The following is a 23,971-nucleotide window of genomic DNA, read 5'->3' as shown; positions in this document are numbered from 1 at the left end:
TGAAGTGACGAAATCCGTAGTTTCTCCCTCCCGACAACAGATTTTATGGCTGAACAATAACCTTCTACACTACTGATACAAGCATCAGTTGACGAAGATCTGAATTCAGTGTTATGATTGACAACAAGATGCTGAAAACCCCTATTCCCCAAATCGCTATATGAAGAAAAACCGTCGGAAATAACTACAGAACCATCTACAACGTGATCTTTAATTAATTTCACCAAAGTTTCCTTCGTTCGATTAGGAACTACTTTAAAAACTACATCGTCACATTCTGGACCTGAAATTGGAGCCCCCCAAACCCATAATTCTACCGCAGGTTCCCCCCTCTTGTACGTGGTTTTGCCAAAATGAGACTCATTGATTTCGACTATACCACCCGACTCCTCCAAAGGTCCTTTATACTTTATATATTCCCCACAAACTTCCCTACAAAACGAGTACAAGTCTACAACGGTACGCTCACTCACCCGACATCCATGCACTCACAGCCATACAGGATACCTCAAACACCAACAGTATGCAATTTTTATGATATCCCTTAAGGTCAGCTTAGATTTATCAAACCATGTTCCTTGTCTAATTGAGGCCATAGCCGATCCTTGCTACACCTCCATACGAATAAATCGTGAGTACGAGAAGCAGACATACTTATCAGGCGCATATGTTCGCTGCACTCCCGACATCAAACGTAATCGGCAATAAGACCAGACATTTTCAAAAATCGAATGGTTGCCATCATGTCTACGCCCATAGCCTCCTTTAAGTCATCCATATTCATGGGAATAGATAAATCCATACCTACAAACGAAAATGAAAAACTAAAAATTCTTCTAACTTAAAAAACTATTGGTCCAAATGATCTCAAACTCACTAAGAATGAAATTAAGTAACGTTGAATTGGAAAGAACAATTATTTAAATCAGTGCAGACGAAAACAATCTTCCGCAATGTCTAGCGCTGTCTTTTAAAACCACATACACTATTTCAATTTACAATTATGGCGCTTATCCACAGCAGACAACCCACTATCTATGGCTCGAAAGTAAACACATAATATCTATAAGTAACCTATTACGTCATTGGCCAAAGCCGACGGGTTGTATCTCGTTCTTCAGTGGACCCACGTTCAGGCGATGCCCCAACACAGTTCAAGAGGAAATCGACAAAAAAATTAATTACAGATGCAATAAATTGCAAATAATTCGCGGAGAGTCGCAGTAGGTCTCAATCTAATCTCTCAGAAGATAACAGGTTCTTGAAAACATTGTGTGAGCAATTTAGAAAACAATCATCCCTCGTGAATATGTTCGAATTGGTAAGCAAGCTTTCCAATACTATAATATTATAACGATCTCATGGATCTTTTTGAATTAAGCTCATAAATAATTGTAGAGATCATCCACACACCAAAAACATGAATACCGTACAACTTACTATTCATGAAAATATACAAGAGAGTCGTACTCTACAACGTAATATTGACACCACTTATTTAGTTACTCGGATTATAACAACGTTGTACTTGTCATTAAATTATTTGGTTAATTAATCCTACTTCTTAATTACAGCACTTACACATTCCAAAATGTATAAAAGGTTCAGCAGTTAACTATTTTTATAAAACAATTGTCGTCTCAGGTCAAAGATGTATTGGTTACTATCGAAACAAACGACAGGTATTTACATCCTCTGATTAACGATAGTTACGCTAATATAGTTTAAATATATTCTTTTGCACAAAATCGTAATTCTTTCGTAAGTAAATCTTCACGTATTGGTTTATAATTGTCAGTATTTTTTAACTGTAATCCAATGATAACTCTCAAGACTTTAGTTAAATAATAAACTTTGCGTCGTTAAACTTAGATAAAATATTTCTCTTCTTTCTTTTTAAGGACTCGTCATTCATTTATTTATACTACATCGCTAACTTGAGCGTGCTTGCACTATTTGCTATACGTCAGACCACTATACTTTCAAAATTTTTTTTCGAAGTTAAAACTGGATTTCACTTTATTTAGAATACTGGGTAAAATGATAATACAGGGACTTTTTAATTCTGACGAATCAGAGTTTATTTAAAATGAATCAGATCTTTACTTCAGCAAACGTTGATGTGAGTGAGTGACCACTAATCTAATCCCCACACTGAACGAGATAGAGATAAAAAAAGTAAAATACAACATAAAACCTATGCGCCACCACCACTTTCAAGCTCGACTTAAAATCAGAAATTCAAAACTCAATCACTTCAGTGTTGACTTCTCGCGTACCCACTACACATCTAAATGAATGTCACTTGTAACTTACTACTAGAATAATGGCAGCTGTTGAATTTTCCGTCTTCATATAGTTCGGCAAGAGCAAGGGAATCTCTATAATTGCATCATTAACAATGAATACGGGCTGGATACACTGGTAATCACAATTCACTTTCGGTCCGCTTGTTCTTGTACTTGATCCTATGATCAAGAAAAATTCGAGAACGAAGCTCGATTATTAAATAAGCCACAGTATACAAGAAGTTACTACCTTACAGTAACACTATGTTCCGTAAACCTACAAAACAGCTAACACTCAACAATCTTAGTGTGCTTATCCCACGGTTCTAGGCGCTGAGTCCGGAACCGCGCCACTGCTACGGTCGCAGGTTCGAATCCTGCCTCGGGCATGGATGTGTGTGATGTCCTTAGATTAGTTAGGTTTAAGTAGTTCTAAGTTCTAGGGGACTGATGACCACAGATGTTAAGTCCCATAGTGCTCAGAGCCATTTTAACCATTTTTGTGCTTATCCCAAATTCTTCGAACTATACGCAACACCCAAATCCTTTGGGGTGTGCAACGAACTATCACAGGCAACAAAGCTGGACCTCGTCATACACAGTGGCTGACATTAAAACTTTCATTTACTGTCATATCTACAACACAGAAATACCAGTCTTCAAACTAACACAGCGTACCAGCAGCGCTACACTAAGCCCGTCGCTCAAAATCGCTTGACTGCAGGTCAAGTTCAAAACAAAATTACGAGGAGCTCATTCCAATAAAATTCATCAGACAGTTCCACTGATTGTGCCTTAGCATCGCTACTGCATCATCTAATCTTGCATTTAAAAACCTAAATCCCTTCATTAAAAACTTCCGAAACCTTTGCAACGAAATTCACGGAAAATTTCCAAGTGTCTTGATAGTCGATACCGAATTCTTATGGCAAAGTATCGGTACTGACACGCATAAGCGTCTCTCTACCCACATGCATAGTCGTCTTACCGATAAGATCACGTACTCTTCGGCTCCTCGATCGTGACTAACTGCTTCTTTTCACAATACCACAGCTGAACCATAAATCTAGATAAACGTATGGCGATACCGTTATTCTTTATCAATCAGTATGTAATTTCTTGTGGCTGTCGTTTCGTCGTATAGAGGCAAGCTTGCGCAGGATGATCTCTGCCGCGCATTGCTGCTGTCAGCCACCGCCGCATAGATATGGTAGTCTTTGGCGCTTCTGGGTGAACACTTGTAGAGCTGGTTATAATACTGATTTTCCAGAACACATACACACACACACACACACACACACACACACACACACACACTAACATTTTTGCACCCTTTGTCTGCTTTTCGACATTTTGCTGCTGTCATAATTAATTGAAACGACCATATTATTTACGTAACTACACGAAAATGTTAAAAAGTAATTTTAACACGTTATACACACACACACACACACACACACACACACACACACACACACACACACACACACACACACACAATTTTTTGTCAGGCATCACAATGTTACTGTTATTTCTCACCTCATGCCTAAAACATCACTGCAAACTAACTGCTAATATACTTTTCCAATGTCTAAATTGCCTGTAATATTTATGCAAATGCACAAAGATATTGGAATTGCGATCTCAGGCCTACTGAGGCTGTATTGGTAGATGTACATAGGTCGAAGTTTCATCATCTGTCGTTTTTAGAAGTTCTTAAGTAATGCATCACCTCGGTGAGCACCATTTCAGGGAGAAGACATGCACCTTGTTCTATACGGTACTATAAAAGTATAATCGATTTTATTCACTGTCCCGAATAGCATTTTTATTTCTTTTGCTCTTGGAAATAAATGTGGTAGCATGTTTATATACTGACGTTACATTTTCTAAGACTTTTTTTTTTTTGGTCATCAGTCTACTGACTGGTTTGTTGCGGCCCACCACGAATTCCTTTCCTGCGCTAACCTCTTCATCTCAGAGTAGCACTTGCAACCTACGTCCTCAATTATTTGCTTGACGTATTCCAATCTCTGTCTTCCTCTACAGTTTTTGCCCTCTACACCTCCCTCTAGTACCCTGGAAGTCATTCCCTCATGTCTTAGCAGATGTCCTATCATCCTGTCCCTTCTCCTTATCAGTGTTTTCCACATATTCCTTTCCTCTCCGATTCTGCGTAGAACCTCCTCATTCCTTACCTTATCAGTCCACCTAATTTTCAACATTCGTCTATAGCACCACATCTCAAATGCTTCGATTCTCTTCTGTTCTGGTTTTCCCACAGTCCATGTTTCACTACCATACAATGCTGTACTCCAGACGTACATCCTCAGAAATTTCTTCCTCAAATTAAGGCCGGTATTTGATATTAGTAGACTTCTCTTGGCCAGAAATGCCTTTTTTGCCATAGCGAGTCTGCTTTTGATGTCCTCCTTGCTCCGTCCGTCATTGGTTATTTTACTGCCTAGGTAGCAGAATTCCTTAACTTCATTGACTTCGTGACCATCAATCCTAATGTTAAGTTTCTCGCTGTTCTCATTTCTACTACTTCTCATTACCTTTGTCTTTCTCCGATTTACTCTCAAACCATACTGTGTACTCATTAGACTGTTCATTCCGCTCAGCAGATCATTTAATTCTTCTTCACTTTCACTCAGGATAGCAATGTCATCAGCGAATAGTATCATTGACATCCTTTCACCTTGTATTTTAATTCCACTCCTGAACCTTTCTTTTATTTCCATCATTGCTTCCTCGATGCACAGATTGAAGAGTAGGGGCGAAAGGCTACAGCCTTGTCTTACACCCTTCTTAATACGAGCACTTCGTTCTTGATCGTCAACTCTTATTGTTCCCTCTTCGTTGTTGTACATATTGTATATGACCCTATAGCTTACCCCTACTTTTTTCAGAATCTCGAACAGCTTGCATCATTTTATATTGTCGAACGCTTTTTCCAGGTCGACAAATCCTATGAAAGTGTCTTGATTTCTCTTTAGCCTTGCTTCCATTACTAGCCGTAACGTCAGAATTGCCTCTCTCGTCCCTTTTCTTTTCCTAAAGCCAAACTGATGGTCACCTAGCGCATTCTCAATTTTCTTTTCCATTCTTCTGTATATTATTCTTGTAAGCAGCTTCGATTCATGAGCTGTTAAGCTGATTGTGCGATAGTTCTCGCACTTGTCAGCTCTTGCCGTCTTCGGAATTGTGTGGATGATGCTTTTCCGAAAGTCAGATGGTATGTCGCCAGACTCATATATTCTACACACCAACGTGAATAGTCGTTTTGTTGCCACTTCCCCCAATGATTTTAGAAATTCTGATGGAATGTTATCTATCCCTTCTGCCTTATTTGACCGTAAGTCCTCCAAGGCTCTTTTAAATTCCGATTCTAATACTGGATCCCCTATCTCTTCTAAATCGACTCCTGTTTCTTCTTCTATCACATCAGACAAATCTTCACCCTCATAGAGGTTTTCAATGTCTTCTTTCCACCTATCTGCTCTCTCCTCTGCATTTAACAGTGGAATTCCCGTTGCACTCTTAATGTTACCACCGTTGCTTCTAATGTCACCAAAGGTTGTTTTGACTTTCCTGTATGCTGAGTCTGTCCTTCCGACAATCATATCTTTTTCGATGTGTTCACATTTTTCCTGCAGCCATTTCGTCTTAGCTTCCCTGCACTTCCTATTTATTTCATTCCTCAGCGACTTGTATTTCTGTATTCCTGATTTTCCCGGTACATGTTTGACTTCCTCCTTTCATCAATCAACTGAAGTATTTCTTCTGTTACCCATGGTTTCCTCGCAGCTACCTTCCTTGTACCTATGTTTTCGTTCCCAACTTCTGTGATGGCCCTTTTAAGAGATGTCCATTCCTCTTCAACTGCACTGCCTACTGCGCTGTTCCTTATTGCTGTATCTATAGCGTTAGAGAACTTCAAACGTATCTCGTCATTCCTTAGTACTTCCGTATCCCACTTCTTTGCGTATTGATTCTTCCTGACTAATGTCTTGAACTTCAGCCTACTCTTCATCACTACTATATTGTGATCTGAGTCTATATCTGCTCCTGGGTACGCCTTAAAATCCAGTATCTGATTTCGGAATCTCTGTCTGACCATGATGTAATCTAACTGAAATCTTCCCGTATCTCCCGGCCTTTTCCAAGTATACCTCCTCCTCTTGTGATTCTTGAACAGGGTATTCGCTATTACTAGCTGAAACTTGTTACAGAACTCAATTAGTCTTTCTCCTCTTTCATTCCTTGTCCCAAGCCCATATTCTCCTGTACCTTTTCTTCTACTCCTTCCCCTACAACTGCATTCCAGTCGCCCATGACTATTAGATTTTCGTCCCCCTTTACATACTGCATTACCCTTTCAATATCCTCATACACTTTCTCTATCTGTTCATCTTCAGCTTGCGACGTCGGCATGTATACCTGAACTATCGTTGTCGGTGTTGGTCTGCTGTCGATTCTGATTAGAACAACCCGGTCACTGAACTGTTCACAGTAACACACCCTCTGCCCTACCTTCCTATTCATAACGAATCCTACACCTGTTATACCATTTTCTGCTGCTGTTGATATTACCCGATACTCATCTGACCAGAAATCCTTGTCTTCCTTCCACTTCATTTCACTGACTCCTACTATATCTAGATTGAGCCTTTGCATTTCCCTTTGAAGATTTTCTAGTTTCCCTGCCACGTTCAAGCTTCTGACATTCCACGCCCCGACTCGTAGAACGTTATCCTTTCGTTGATTATTCAATCTTTTTCTCATGGTAACCTCCCCCTTGGCAGTCCCCTCTCGGAGATCCGAATGGGGGACTATTCCGGAATCTTTTGCCAATGGAGAGATGATCATGACACTTCTTCAATTACAGGCCACGTGTCCTGTGGATACACGTTACGTGTCTTTAATGCAGTGGTTTCCATTGCCTTCTGCATCCTCATGTCGTTGATCATTGCTGATTCTTCCGCCTTTAGGGGCAATTTCCCACCCCTAGGACAAGACAGTGCCCTGAACCTCTATCCGCTCCGCCACCCTCTTTGACAAGGCCGTTGGCAGAATGAGACTGACTTCTTATGCCGGAAGTCTTCGGCCGCCAATGCTGATTATTTATCAAAATTTAGGCAGTGGCGGGGTTCGAACCCGGGACCGAAGAAGTTATGATTATGAATCAAAGACGCTACCCCTACCGGCTATCTGAGATTTTGATACAATTAAACGTGCTCAAAGTGGTGCTTTTCGACACTATCGCTAACTAAGGCTTTGTACCACTTAGACTGCATACTTCCGTAATATGGAATATAAATTTGCAACGCTGCAAACACGAAATATAGACAGACCGCAACACGATGAAAAAATGACATGCAGCATCCAACACAGAGATGAAAATTTGATATCCTGAAAATACAGTCTTCGCACCAAAATAAAATTATTTATCGAATACGTAGATACTTCGAATTCAAAATACGCACAGGTTGCTTACGTAAAACGCAAGATTAACCGCGAATCTCTGAACGTGAATGAAAATTCGGTCTTTGCACCTAAATAAAATAGTCTGCAGTAGTTGCCAAAATACATAAACATTTTGAGTAAAAAACATACTGGACAGTGCTATCATAAATTAGCTGTTCTATAGACCTAAAAATAATACTCTAATAATAATGATAGTCACTCTGTCAGTTGACAATCATTCCCTACAATAAAACTGGGCGTTATGGTAATTACTATGAGCGAGAGGTGATGGAAGTCATCATGATGGCCGCATCCGTGTTTGGCGACATCGCGGTGAACGCACATTGGAAGCGTGTATTCGTCATCGCCATACTGGCGTATCACCCGGCGTGATGGTGTGGGGTGCCATAGGTTACACGTCTCGGTCACCTCTTGTTTGCATTGACGGCACTTTGAACAGTGGATGTTACATTTCAGATGTGTTACAACCCGTGGCTCTACCCTTCATTCGATCCCTACGAAACCCTACATTTCAGCAGGATAATGGACGACCGCATGTTGCAGGTCCTGTACGGGCCTTTCTGGATACAGAAAATGTTTGACTGCTGCCCTGGCCAGCACATTCCCAGGTCTCTCACCAACTGAAAATGTCTGGTCAATGGTGGCCGAACAACTGACTCGTCACAATAGGCCAGTCACTACTCTTGATGAACTGTGGTATCGTGTTGAATCTGCATGGGCAGATGTACCTGTACACGCCATCCAAGCTCTGTTTGACTCAATGCCCAGGCGTATCAAGGCCGTTATTACGGCCAGAGGAGGTTGTTCTGGATACTGATTTCGAAGGATCTATGCTCCCAAATTGCGTGAAAATGTAATCACATGTCAGTTCTAGTATAATATATTCGTCCAACGAATACCAGGGTAATGTATGAGGCAATTTGTTACAATTTGGCTTTAATATGTGGGACAAAGACGTCACCCCTACAACACGGGTGCCCTGGGTCCTGGTTCTGAACCTCACTACTGCTTAAATTTTGAATGAAAATCACGAACCATATCAGCCGAAAACTTCTGGCATGAGAAGTCACCCTTAATCTTCCAATGGTCCTGTCAAAGAGGGCAAAGGAGTAGGCAGAGATTCAGGGCACTCTCTTGCCTTATGGGTAAGAAATTGCGCCTAAAAGGCGGAAAAATCAGTAATGATCAGTGACATGAGGATGCAGAAGGCAATGGAAACCACAACATTAAAGACGAATAATGCATATCGACAGGACATGTTGTTTGTAACTGAAAACTGTCATGATGATCTCTCCACTGGTAAAAGTTTCGAGACTGGCTCTCACTTGGATCTCCAGGAGAGGGTTGCCAACGAGGAAGTGACCATGAGAAAAGACTCAATAATCAACAAAGGAGCAACATTCTACGAGTCGGTTGTTGAGAATCTAGAAAATCTAAAAAAGGATAAGCTAAAGCTCAGTCTAGTTGTTGTGGTGGTCAGCGAAGTGAAATGGAAAGAGGACAAGGGTTTTTGCTCAGACGAGTATAGAGTAATATCAACAGCAACAGAAAACTACATAGCAGGAGTAGGATTCGTTAGGAATAGGAAGGTAGGGCAGAGAGTGAGCTAATGTAAACAGGACACAGGTTGTTCTTATTAGAGTCTACAGCAAACCATCACCAACGACAATAGTTCGCCGGCCGGAGTGGCCGAGCGGTTCTAGGCGCTACGGTCTGGAACAGCTAGACCGCTACGGTCGCAGGTTCGAATCCTGCCTCTGGCATGGATGTGTGTGATGTCCTTAGATTAGTTAGGTTTAAGCACATCTAAGTTCTAGGGGCTGATGACCTCAGAAGTTAGGTCCCATAGTGCTCACAGCCATTTGAACCATTTTGACAATAGTTCATGTGTATATATCGACATCGCAATCAGAAGATAAGAGATAGAGAAAGTATATGAAGATATTGCATGGGTAATTCAATACATAAAGGGAGATGAAAATTTAATAGTCGTGGGGCAGTGGAATGCAGTTGTAGGGGATGGAGAAAAAAGGGTTGCTCTAGAATATGGGCTTGGTAGTAGGAATGAGAGAGGAGAAAGATTCATACATACAAGTCACTCGGGAATGAAACGAACAGGAAGTGTAGGTAAGCTAAGGCGAATCAGATGCATGAAAAATGTAAAGAAATCGAAAAAGAAATGATTGTCAGAAGTACTAACTCAATGTATAGAAACGTCAAAAGAATGTTTGGTGAAATTAAAAGCAAGGGCGGTAAAATTAAGAGTGCAATGGGAATTCCACTACTAAATGCAGAGGAGAGAGCGGATGGATGGAAAACGTACATTGAAGGCCTGTATGAGGGGAAGCACTTGTCTGATGAAATGAGAGAGGAAGAAACAAGAGTCGACAGGGAAGAGTTATGCGATCTGTTATTAGATTCTGAAATTAACAGAGCTTGATACGATTTAAGATCAAATAAGGCACAAGGGATAGACAACATTCTATCGGAGTTACTGAAATCATTGGGGAAAGTGGTAAGAAATCGTCTACTCACGTTGGTGTACAGAAGCTGTGAGACTGACGATATACCATCAGACTTTCGGAAAAACATCATCCACACAATTCCGAAGATAAGACCTGACAAATGTGAGAATTATCACACAATTAGCTTAACAGCTCATGAATCCAAGTTGCTGACGAGAGTAATATACAGAAGATTGGAAAAGGAAATCAGTTAGGCTTTAGTAAAGGTAAAGGGACCAGGGAGGCAGTTTTGGCATTACAGTTAATAATAGAACCAACACTAAAAAAATCAAGAGAAGTTCATAGGATTTTTCGACCTGGAAAAAGCGTTCGGCTAAGTCTAATGGCGTAAGACGTTCGAAATTCTGAGAAAAACAGGGGTAAGCTATAGGGAAAGAGGGAACAACAAGAGTGGAAGACCAAGAATGAAGTGCTCAGACTGAGCAGCGTGTTCAATCGGCACATCGACGAAGCAATGACAGAACTAGAAAGAAGGTTCGGGAGTGGATTTAAAATTCAAGGTGAAGGGCTGTCAATGATAAGATTCGCTGATGACATTGCTAACTTCAGTGAAAGTCAAGGATTGTAGGATTTGTTGAATGGAATGAACAGTCCAGTGAGTGCAGAACATCGACAAAGAGTAAGCTGAAAGTAATCAGAAGTAGCAGAAATGAGAAGATCTTGAATCCTAACATCAGAATTCGGGATTATGAAATACACGAATTCAAGGAATACTGCTACCTAGGCAGCAAAGTAACAGACAGAGCAAGTAATACATATTAAGCAGACTCACACCGTCAAAAAGGGCATTCCTGTCAAAAAAAAAAAAAAAAATACAAAGATGTACATATCGAGCACAGCATTGTAAAATGGACTGTGGGAAAACTGAAACGGAAGAGAATCGAAGCATTCGAGACGTGGTACTGGAAAAGAATATTGGAAATTAGACGGACTAATAAGGTAAGGAATGAGGAAGTTCTGCACAGAATCGGCGAGGAAAGGAATAGATAGAAAACTCTAACAAGAAGAAGGGACAGAATGATAAGACATCTGTTAAAACATCAGGGAATAAATTCCATGTTCTACGTCCCCTTCGAAAAATTATGAATGACCATCCTGGTAAACCTCTTACGTTATTTGATTTCCAAACAGCTGAGCAAAACTGAACGTATTCAGACAGTTCTCTCTTTATTTATTCTGATTATCACTAAACTGGCACACAATATTTTTAGAGCAACGCAATCTGACTTTCAATAATCCCCACAAAAGAATGGCCCTGGCTAACAATAACCTATACCTTTCATGAATCACTTACTTCACAAAAATCTTCGTTACTCGAACTACTGCAATACAGTGAGCGCCAATACTGCCAGCCAAATAAAAGATTCTAACTAATGAAGGCACTAACTGCTGATAGGCATAGTTAGAAAACAAAAGATTTTGATAGAGAACAAACAATGTATTTACCTTAATAATGTTCAAAAATCATCATATATACAGGGCTATTACAAATGATTGAAGCGATTTCATAAATTGACTGTAGCTCCATTCATTGACATATGGTCACGACACACTACAGATACGTAGAAAAACTCATAAAGTTTTGTTCGGCTGAAGCCGCACTTCAGGTTTCTGCCGCCAGAGCGCTCGAGAGCGCAGTGAGACAAAATGGCGACAGGAGCCGAGAAAGCGTATGTCGTGCTTGAAATGCACTCACATCAGTCAGTCATAACAGTGCAACGACACTTCAGGACGAAGTTCAACAAAGATCCACCAACTGCTAACTCCATTCGGAGATGGTATGCGCAGTTTAAAGCTTCTGGATGCCTCTGTAAGGGGAAATCAACGGGTCGGCCTGCAGTGAGTGAAGAAACGGTTGAACGCGTGCGGGCAAGTTTCACGCATAGTGATGTGAAAGATTCAGTGTTTAAACCTCCTCTACCAAGAAACGTGCCAGAACTGCGAGCTCGCATCAACAATGCTTTCGAACTCATTGATGGGGACATGCTGCGCTGAGTGTGGGAGGAACTTGATTATCGGCTTGATGTCTGCCGAATCACTAAAGGGGCACATATCGAACATTTCTGAATGCCTAAAAAAACTTTTTGAGTTTTTGTATGTGTGTGCAAAGCATTGTGAAAATATCTCAAATAATAAAGTTATTGTAGAGCTGTGAAATCGCTTCAATCATTTGTAATAACCCTGTACATATAGATCAATTCATGACATCCATCTTTACAAATTTCCTTTTTCTGGAGGACACACGTCCGCTTATAGCAACCTCTCAAAACTCTGGCATCTCTCTCCCCACATCCACCACTGCTGGCGGCTCACTTCCAACTGTGAAACGCTACGCGCTGTTCACATCCAACTGCCCAACACTACAATAGCGAATATTCCAACAATGCCAGCCAGCCACAGACTGCACACAGCACAGTCAGTGATTTTCTTACAGAGTGCTACATAGCGTTACCAACATAAAAACCTAAACAGTCTACTTACACATGGTACTATACCAGTGGCTCCCAACCTTTCTGAGACTATTACCCCAGAGTGCAATCAGACATTGGCTAGTACCCACACCCCTCCGCCCACCATCAACGATATTAGCAACTAAATAAACTTTAAAATAATAAGAATTGTCTATAAATGCTTTTATTTTTATTTTAAATGATGGAAGATAAATGATATTTAGTTTTCGTAGATGTCATATGAAACCCCAAAATAATGAGTCAATGAAACCGTTGGTACTTCTTAATTCTAACAACATTTTATTTGTATATATAAGATGACGTAAGTCTCAGTGCATCGCGATATTGCCGACAACTCCTCCTCAGAATAGGAAGTTAATTACACACATTGGTGATAGATACTTATTACAGAACGTGCTTCCTCTGCACCACTCCTCTTGCTTCTCTCACATCCTGCAACCCATTTTAAAATCAACCAAGTCAAATGGTGTACACTATACCTACTGATTATCTACCACTAGATTCGTGGACTCCTTACCTCCGAAATGGTAGAAATTGGAACTCTTTAGGTTGGCAATGCTTTGCGTCTGACCACTGCCACACAACAGCGTGGTAGTCACTACAGAGTTACTGCTGTGTTGTGATCTCAGTTAGATCGTTTATTGTAGCGAAGTGAATAAGGAAGCAGTTTCTGTAAATTCTGGGAACTACATACAACTCGGAGAAGGCATTTTTCATGATATATTTAAGCACATATGTACCAATTTTACAGTCACAGATAGATGATACAAAGTACACTAATGGTCATTAAATTTGCTACACCAAGAACAAATGCACATGATAAAGGGGTATTCATTGGAGACATATATTATACTAGAACTGACATGTGATTACATTTTCACGCAGTGTGGGTGCATAGATCCTGAGAAATCAGTACCCAGAACAACCACCTCTGGCCGTAATAACGGCCTTGATACGCCTGGGCATTGAGTCAAACAGAGCTTGGATGGTGTTTACAGGTACAGCTGCCCATGCACCTTCAACACGATACCACTGTTCATCAAGAGTAGTGACTGATGTATTGTGACGAGCCAGTTGCTCGGCCACCATTGACCAGACGTTTTCAATTGGTGAGAGATCTGGAGAATGTGCTGGCCAGAGCAGCAGCCGAACATTTCCTGTATGCAGAGAGGACCGTAAAGGACCTGCAACATGCGGTCGTGCATTATACTGCTGAAATGTCGGGTTTCGAAAGGATCGAATGAAGGATAGAGCCACGGGTCGAAAAACATCTGAAATGTAACGTCCGCTGTTCAAAATGCCGTAAATGCGAACAACAGGTGACCGAGACGTGTAACCAATGGCACCCCATACCATCACGCCGGGTGATACGCCAATATGGCGATGACGAATACATGCTTTTAATGTGCGTTCACCGCGATGTCGACAAACGCGGATGCGACCATCATGATGATGTAAACAGAACCTATATTCATCCAAAAAAATGACGTTTTGTCATTCGTGCACCCAGGTTCGTCGTTGAGTACACCGTCGCAGGCGCTCCTGTCTGTGATGCAGCTTCAAGGGTAACCGCAGTCATGGTCTCCGAGCTAATAGTCCATGCTGCTGCAAACGTCGTCGAACTGTTCGTGCAGATGGTTGTTGTCTTGCAAACGTCCCCATCTGTTGACTCAGGGATCGAGACGTGGCTGCACGATCCGTTACAGCCACACGGATAAGATGCCTGTCATCTCGACTGTCAGTGATACGAGACCGTTGAGATTCAGCATGGCGTTCGGTATTACCCTCCTGAACCCACCGATTCCATATTCTGCTAACAGTCTTTGGATCTCGACCAACGCGAGCAGCAATGTCGCGATACGAAAACCGCAATCGCGATAGGCTACAATCCGACCTTTATCAAAGTCGGGAACGTGATAGTACACATTTCTCCTCCTTACACGAGGCATCACAATAACGTTTGACCATGCAACGCCGGTCAACTGCTGTTTGTGTATTAGAAATCGGTTGGAAACTTTCTTCATGTCGGCACGTTGTAGGTGTCGCCACCGGCGCCAACCTTGTGTGAATGCTCTGAAAAGCTAATCATTTGCATATCGCAACGTCTTCCTCCTGTCGGTTAAATTTCACGTCTGTAGCACGTCATCTTCGTGGTGTAGCAATTTTAATGACCAGTAGTGTACTTGGACCATGTAGCATACACAGTATAACAGCATCAGTTACCATTACCAGCGGAATCCCACGCGCGTTGACTGCAAAACTGTACATCACTCCGGTAATTCGACCTGCTGTGATGCAGTTCATGAACAGTATTCCAGAGGTTGCTTTCCAACAGGATAACGCTCGCCCACATGTCACCGTTGTAACCCAGAATGCTCTACAGCATGTTGTCTTGGCCTGCTCGATCACCAGAACTGTCCCTAATCGAGCACTTAGCCGGCCGCGGTGGTCTAGCGGTTCTAGGCGCTCAGTCTGGAACCGCGCGACTGCTACGGTCGCAGGTTCGAATCCTGCCTCGGGCATGGATGTGTGTGATGTCCTTAGGTTAGTTAGGTTTAAGTAGTTCTAAGTTCTAGGGGACTGATGACCACAGATGTTAAGTCCCATAGTGCTCAGAGCCATTTGAACTATTTTTCGAGCACATGTGGGGCAACATCCTCCAGCTTCACCCACAACCAGCACAAACCGTCCCTGGACAGACTAACCAAGTGCAGCAGGTATGGAACTCCATCCCAAAAACTGATATCCGGTACCTGTAAAATAAAATGGACCCACGTCTGCGTGCTTGCATTGAACTTTCTGCTGGTTACATCGTCAGTTAATATACCAGCATTGGATATTTGTAATTGCTTACCTCGCGCTTACATTAACATGTGATCCTTCAGTGTTAGTCACTTAAATCCGTTGCCTAGACAAATGTGTTCCAGAAATTTCATTTCTCCACATCACTTGTTTTCTGGTGTTGCGATTCTTTTTCCGTCGGTGTATTTAGACCCTGTGCAATGGTCCGCAGGTGGGTAACCCAGAGCACCCCGCCTACACGGAACAGTACATGGTGCCGCTGACGGCGCCGTTCACGTTCTGGGGCCGGGTGTACAGCACGGTGACGCACGTGTACCTGAGGGCCGTCGACTGGCTGCTGTCGGGCGGGTACATGGACAGCAAGCTGCGCGAGGTGCTGGGCGCGGACACGCCCCCGCTGGCGCAGGTGGTCCGCAACACCAGCCTGGTGCTGGTCAACAGCCACTGGAGCGTCGACCAGCCCGCTCCCAACGTGCCGGCCTTCGTCGAGGTCGGCGGGCTGCACGTGGAGGAGCCCCGACCCCTGCCGCAGGTGGGTGCTCGACTGTCGATATTTTCAAAACTATCGGTAATCGGATATATCGATATTTTAAATACATAAATATTCATTCTAGCAGTATCGAAATGAATCGATATATCTACAAGTTGACTAAAAAATATCGATATAACGGCATATAAAAATCTTCTTTCACTTGCGCCTTTGTTCCGCAATGTGCGCAGGGTCGGCGTGGATAGAACGGATTTGGCAAGGTTAATTTAAAGGCGTGCCCGGATTCCCTTCCTGCCGCCACCCCATACCCCCCAGCATAGAATCACTGTACCCCAACTGTCTGCGTCTAGTGTAAACCATGAAATATTTCGGAAGTGTTACAAATGTCTGCGGGTCGTGTAACTGAGGCGGGATGTGGGGACCAGACCGGTATTCACCTATCGGGATGTGGAAAACCGCCTAAAAACCACATCCAGGCTGGCCGACACACCGGCCCACGTCGTTAATCCGCCGGGCAGATTCTATCCGGGGCCGGTGCGCCTACCGGAGTCCAGGAAGCAGCACATTAGCGCTCTCAGCTAACCTGGCGGGTATAACGGCATATAAAAATATTGGCTGAATATTGTAAATATACTCCCGGTTTTAGAGCTGTATTTTTAAGTATTGATTTATTATTAGGTATTCTGTACATCAACAAGCTAGCAACCTGCCTATGCCCCTTAGAGCTAGAATTGAATGGAAAATGATCCACATTCACGCTTAGCGATAACCACTTTGCTAACAATGGTAACTGCATGTAAGCAGCACAATAAAAAGTGTCCGATGAGTCCGTCTTTTGGTTTCGTCACATAACTAATTTGTCCAGAACACTTCATTCCGTTTCCAGTCCGCAGCTCATGGCCTCGCGGTCGCATACTCGCTTCCCGAGCTCGGGGTCCCGGGTTCGATTCCCGGCAGGGCCAAGGATTTTCACCTGACTCGAGATGCCAGGTGTTTTTGGTTTTTGTTGTCTTCATCATTTCGTCATCATTCATGAAAGTGGCGAGATTGGACTGAGCAACAGTTGGGAATTTGTACGGGCGCTGATAACCACGCAGTTGAGCGCCCCACACACCAAACATCATCATCATTCTACTTCCGTGTTTTTTTTTCATTTCTGCCAATGCCAGCGACCCAGCAGTTTTAGTGTCAACATTGCATGGTGAAGCTAAATGTTGTAGTTTCCGTTGGTAGCGCCAAGCGCCGATTACATCATTTCCCCTCACACGTCTCCTAATACTACTACTATCTCTTGCGCCTTTGTCCCGCATTTTGCGCGGGGTTGTTGTGGTTAAATCGGATTTGGCATGTTAATGTGAAGGGGTAGCCGGATGCCCTTCCTGCCGCCACCCTGTAACCCCCGGGATGGAATCAGAGTACCCCATCTGTCTGCGTCCAGTGTAAATCATGGAAAAGTGCGGATGTGTTTCAAATGTCTGTGAGTCGTGCAACTGAGGCGAGACGTGGGGACCGGCCTGGAATTAACCTAGAGGGATGTGGAAAACCGCCTAAAACCCACATCCAGGCTGGCCGGCACACCAGCCCTCGTCGTTAATCCGGCGGGTGGATTCGATCCAGGGTCGGCAAGCCTACCCGAGTCCAGGAAGCAGCGCATTAGCGCTCTCGGCTAACCTGGCGGGTCTTCGCCTCACACGTCTCCATCCACTGCAAAAATCCAGTCTTGCCATTTAAAGAATGAAGAATGAAGAATGCCGATGCGAAGAAATAGCGCATTACATGCCTTGAAAATTGTTTTTTAACGGAACTGGTGTGCTATTTCTTCACATCGGATATCTTGTTATTCCATTCACACTATCACCCCTTTCCCTCCCCCCCACCCCTGCAATCGTCCTTCTTCTTTTGTGCAACATACACTGGCTTCACACAGTCAAAGAGGAATATCCGACATGAAGGCTCAAAAAGTAGTAAGACTCCTTCAGACAGTGAAAGTAAAATTATATTCTATTACTATATCAAAATAAGAACTTCAAGTATTTAAGGAAAATTGTGAAAAAATACCACATTAAAAAAAAATATCGGCACTCGATATTGCCATTTCGACATCGATATATCGGTGGATAATATATCGTCGGTATATATCGATATTTTATCAACAACCCTACTCGGTGTAGCTGCGTGTAAATACACTCCTGGAAATTGAAATAAGAACACCGTGAATTCATTGTCCCAGGAAGGGGAAACTTTATTGACACATTCCTGGGGTCAGGTACATCACATGATCACACTGACAGAACCACAGGCACATAGACACAGGCAACAGAGCATGCACAATGTCGGCACTAGTACAGTGTATATCCACCTTTCGCAGCAATGCAGGCTGCTATTCTCCCATGGAGACGATCGTAGAGATGCTGGATGTAGTCCTGTGGAACGGCTTGCCATGCCATTTCCACCTGGCGCCTCAGTTGGACCAGCGTTCGTGCTGGACGTGCAGACCGCGTGAGACGACGCTTCATCCAGTCCCAAACATGCTCAATGGGGGACAGATCCGGAGATCTTGCTGGCCAGGGTAGTTGACTTACACCTTCTAGAGCACGTTGGGTGACACGGGATACATGCGGACGTGCATTGTCCTGTTGGAACAGCAACTTCCCTTGCCGGTCTAGGAATGGTAGGACGATGGGTTCGATGACGGTTTGGATGTACCGTTCACTATTCAGTGTCCCCTCGACGATCACCAGTGGTGTACGGCCAGTGTAGGAGATCGCTCCCCACACCATGATGCCGGGTGTTGGCCCTGTGTGCCTCGGTCGTATGCAGTCCTGATTGTGGCGCTCACCTGCACGGCGCCAAACACGCATACGACCATCATTGGCACCAAGGCAGAAGCGACTCTCATCGCTGAAGACGACACGTCTCCATTCGTCCCTCCATTCACGCCTGTCGCGACACCACTGGAGGCGGGCTGCACGATGTTGGGGCGTGAGCGGAAGACGGCCTAACGGTGTGCGGGACCGTAGCCCAGCTTCATGGAGACGGTTGCGAATGGTCCTCGCCGATACCCCAGGAGCAACAGTGTCCCTAATTTGCTGGGAAGTGGCGGTGCGGTCCCCTACGGCACTGCGTAGGATCCTACGGTCTTGGCGTGCATCCGTGCGTCGCTGCGGTCCGGTCCCAGGTCGACGGGCACGTGCACCTTCCGCCGACCACTGGCGACAACATCGATGTACTGTGGAGACCTCACGCCCCACGTGTTGAGCAATTCGGCGGTACGTCCACCCGGCCTCCCGCATGCCCATTATGCGCCCTCGCTCAAAGTCCGTCAACTGCACATACAGTTCACGTCCACGCTGTCGCGGCATGATACCAGTGTTAAAGACAGCGATGGAGCTCCGTATGCCACGGCAAACTGGCTGACACTGACGGCGGCGGTGCACAAATGCTGCGCAGCTAGCGCCATTCGACGGCCAACACCGCGGTTCCTGGTGTGTCCGCTGTGCCGTGCGTGTGATCATTGCTTGTACAGCCCTCTCGCAGTGTCCGGAGCAAGTATGGTGGGTCTGACACACCGGTGTCAATGTGTTCTTTTTTCCATTTCCAGGAGTGTAGATGTGCCACTTCCTTTCACATCAGTAAGAACTTTTTTTAACACTAAAGCGAAAATAACGCAATGAGTCATAAAAAGACTTTGACACGAAATTTACTTAATGCACCATGAACCCTTCCCAACCTCGACAACATCAAATGATATAGCCAGATGGATTGACCTGGTAATGTCTCTGCTTTAGACTCTTGAGGACAACAGCCCAATAAACTCCATCTTGGTTGATACCTAAGTCCTTTATCCTTCAATTTTTCCAAATATGTTGGGGCAGGACGTCTTCTTGGGGATGGATGGCGTTGCCTTTTCTGATCTTCCAACTTTTACGAGTGTTTGAACTTCCTAAGATTCCAAAAGTCTCAGTTTGAGCTTGAATTCTTTTACTAAACTAATTGACTTAAGGACTCAATCCCTCTCGGTAAAGTAGTAAGTCCGCTTCCCACGAGAAAGTGCGCAGGTGTGAGCCCATCAGTCTGGGAGTTAGGTCTAGAGTTGACTGCGTCTTCGTTACTTAGAAGAATAATTTGAAGTCTCTTCTCATCCAGACTGATTTCCCCGAGTACTTTACGAAGGTATTGTTTTAATGAACCAACCGTTCCTTGCAACCACCCCTGCCCTCTTCCAACCAAGCCTCATGGGAAGCGATGAACTTCCAGGCAATACTTTTTTGGGCGACGTGCTGGTGGTTTCGATCACATGTAAAGGTTGAACTTCCAATATTTTTCGGATAGCCACCTGGAAGGTATTATAGTTTTCACTTTAAACTGTATGCGGGACGTCTCATCTTCTAACAAATCTTTGCATTGCTAATAAAAATTTATATGCTGTGGGTGCAGCAACGAGCTCGAGGATGATGGCTCTGGTTACTGAACGATGTAACTGTTGGTAGCAAGGGACTAAAGATCCTGCGAAATCGATTCCACGGACTTAAGATGGTTTCTGTGGCGACTTCCCTGTGCATGCATTAGGGCCTTCGTGTGAGCACTACTTTACAGTTTTGAGTGTTGAACCGTTGGGCACTGGTAGGTTCTCCGTTAACACTGTAACTTCCGAGAGGAGGCACTCTGTCTGTACTGATTTGATCCATAAGGTGCGAGGTGCTGTCATTTCTTCTCTAGTAAATTCTTCCTGGAGATTATTTCTGTTCAAGTCTCGCTTGCAAGGGAGGAAGGTATTCTGTGGTTCGTAAAAGCTTACATAACTCGGCAGTAGAGCACCAAGTAAATAAATAACGTGCGTCCTTTGCTTTCACACCTACAAGAACATTTATTTTTGCCAAGGAGAACTAGAAACCGTGAGTCACACGAACATGTTGCGCTACATAATTCTACTTAATGCGCTGCGATAGAGGGTACAGCTGAGCCGGTCTCAATTTCCTGTCAAGCTGCAGCCCACGTCTGTTTGAATCTGTTTACTGCATTTATGCCTAGGTCTACGTTTACAACTGGAAGTAATTTGTTCTTAATTCGTTTCCGTTTCTCTTGCCCAGGATCTGCAGAGTTTCATGGACAACAGTCCTGCTGGAGTGATCTACTTCAGTTTTGGGTCCATGGTGAAGACTGACGACATGCCAGAGGAGAAGCTTAGGGCAATTATCGACACCTTTGCATCAGTGCCGCAGAACGTACTGTGGAAAGTCGATCCGTCCTCTCTGCCACAGCTGCCGCCCAACGTGCGTGCTCAGAAGTGGATGCCTCAGAACGATGTTCTCCGTAAGTAGCCATCACAAAGTCGCCGTCGTGCTCTCCACAGTTTTTGATGTAGCTCATGACCGAAAATAGCAAATCATCACTGCGTATAATCCTGAATTTGGGAAACACTCTCTTCTTTACACAGGTAACGATTACCTTTCTTTACACAAACGCTGTCATAATGGACGCTTTAGTTGTCCGTGTCGCAGTCTGTAATTTCCCATTTATAGTGACTGCTACATCGATTCATCACAGCTGCGTATGATATAGTGATATCTTTTGTCTAGGGTGTATTTGATAATTGTAATCATACACTACTAGCCATTAAAATTGCTACACCACGAAGATGACGAGCTAAACACGCGAAATTTAACCGGCAGGAAAAAGATGCTGTGATATGCAAATGATTAGCTTTTCAGAGCATTCACACAAGGTTGGAACCGGTGGCGACACCTACAACGTGCCGACATGAAGAAAGTTTCCAACCGATTTCTCATACACAAACAGCAGTTGACCGGCGTTGCATGGTCAAACGTTGTTCTGATGCCTCGTGTATGGAGGAGAAATGCGTACCATCACGTTTCCGACTTTGATAAAGGTCGGATTGTAGCCTATCGCGATTGCGGTTTATCGTATCGCGACATTGCTGCTCGCGTTGGTCGAGATCCAATGACTGTTAGCAGAATATGGAATCGGTGGGTTCAGGAGGGTAATAGGAACGCCGTGCTGGATCCCAACGGCCTCGTATTACTGACAGTCGAGATGACAGGCATCTTATCCGCGTGGCTGTAACGGATCGTGCAGCCACGTCTACATCCCTGAGTCAACAGATGGGGACGTTTGCAAGACAACAACCATCTGCACGAACAGTTCGACGACGTTTGCAGCAGCATGGACTATCAGCTCGGAGACCATGACTGCGGTTACCCTTGAAGCTGCATCACAGACAGGAGCGCCTGCGATGGTGTACTAAACGACGAACTTGGGTGCACGAATGGCAAAACGTGATTTTTTCGGATGAATCCAGATTCTGTTTCCAGTATCATGATGGTCGCAACCGTGTTTGGCGACATCGCTGTGAACGCACATCGGAAGCGTGTATGCGTCATAGCCATACTGGCGTATCACCCGGCGTGATGGTATGGGGTGCCATTGGTTACACGTCTCTGTCACCTCTTGTTCGCACTGACGACACTTTGAACTGTGGACGTTACATTTCAGGTGTTTTACCACCCGTGGCACTACCCTTCATTAGATCCCTCCGAAACCCTACATTTCAGCAAGATAATGCACGACCGCATGTTGCAGGTCCTGTACGGCCTTTCTGTATACAGAAAATGTTCGACTGCTGCCCTGGCCAGCACTTTCTCCAGATCTCTCACCAATTGAAAACGTCTGGTCAATGGTGGACGAGCAACTGGCTCGTCACAATACACCAGTCACTACTCTTGATGAACTGTGGTATCGTGTTGAAGCTGCATGGGCAACTGTACCTGTGAACGCCATCCAAACTCTGTTTGACTCAATGCCCAGTCGTATCAAGGCCGTTATTACGTCCAGAGGTGGCTGTTCTGGGTACTGATTTCTCAGGATATATGCACCCAAATTGCGTGAAAATCTAAATACAGGTCAGTTCTAGTATAATATGTTTGACCAATGACTACCCGTTTATCATCTGCATTTGTTCTTGGTGTAGCAATTTCAATGGCCAGTATTGTATATAAACTCACTTGAGGGCGACTTTTCAAATTAATAATAAATAAAAGGATTATATGTTCGAGCATGAACCATAGACCTTGCCGTAGGTGGGGAGGCTTCCGTGCCTCAGCGGTACAGATAGCCCTATCGTAGGTGCAACCACGACGGAGGGGTATTGTTGAGAGGCCAGACAAACCTGTGGTTGCTGAAGAGGGGCAGCAGCCTTTGCAGTAGTTGCAAGGGCAACAGTGTGGATAATTGACTGATCTGGCCTTGTTACACTAACCAAAACGGCCTTGCCTTCCGGAGGTAAAATAGTCCCCCATCTGGATCTCCGGGCAGTGACTACTCAAGAGGACGCTTCTGGTCAGGTGAATACAGAATTACAAATACAAAATCAACTAGGGGTAATGCAGGAATAGGTTTAATAATGAATAAAATAATAGGAGTGCAGATAAGCTACTGCAAACAGCTTAGAGAAGGCATTATTGTAGCCAATATAGACACGAAGCCCACGCCTACTACAGTAGTACAAGTTTATATACCAACTAGCTCTGCAGATGACGAAGAAATTGAAGAAATATATGATGAGATAAAAGAAATTATTCAGATAGTTATGGGAGACGAAAATGTAATAGTCATGGGTGACTGGAATTCGATAGTAGGAAAAGGAAAAGAAGGAAACGTAGTAGGTGAATATGGAATGGGGTTAAGGAATGAAAGAGGAAGCCGCCTGGTAGAATTTTGCACAGAGCATAACTTAATCATAGCTAACACTTGGTTTAAGAATCATGAAAGAAGGTTGTATACATGGAAGAAGCCTGGAGATACTGACAGGTTTCAGGTAGATTATATAATGGTAAGACAGAGATTTAGGAACTAGGTTTTAAATTGTAAGACAGCATAGCATATGGG

At 43.9% G+C, this 23,971-nt stretch overlaps 1 protein-coding gene across 1 annotated transcript in view; it reads left to right on the top strand.

Annotated features, from left to right (window-relative positions):
* Nucleotides 1-23,971, top strand: part of LOC126484690 (UDP-glucosyltransferase 2-like) — a 151,876-nt gene that overhangs the window by 111,992 nt on the left and 15,913 nt on the right. The window contains exons 4-5 of the mRNA XM_050108285.1: nt 15,788-16,108; nt 21,157-21,379. Coding sequence (XP_049964242.1) covers nt 15,788-16,108; nt 21,157-21,379 — 544 coding nt within the window. The remainder of the gene's footprint in view (nt 1-15,787; nt 16,109-21,156; nt 21,380-23,971) is intronic.

This window comes from Schistocerca serialis, chromosome 6 (genome assembly GCF_023864345.2).
Source record: "Schistocerca serialis cubense isolate TAMUIC-IGC-003099 chromosome 6, iqSchSeri2.2, whole genome shotgun sequence".
Classification (NCBI taxonomy): Eukaryota; Metazoa; Arthropoda; class Insecta; order Orthoptera; family Acrididae; genus Schistocerca; species Schistocerca serialis.
This window is presented reverse-complemented; position numbering and strand designations above follow the sequence as displayed.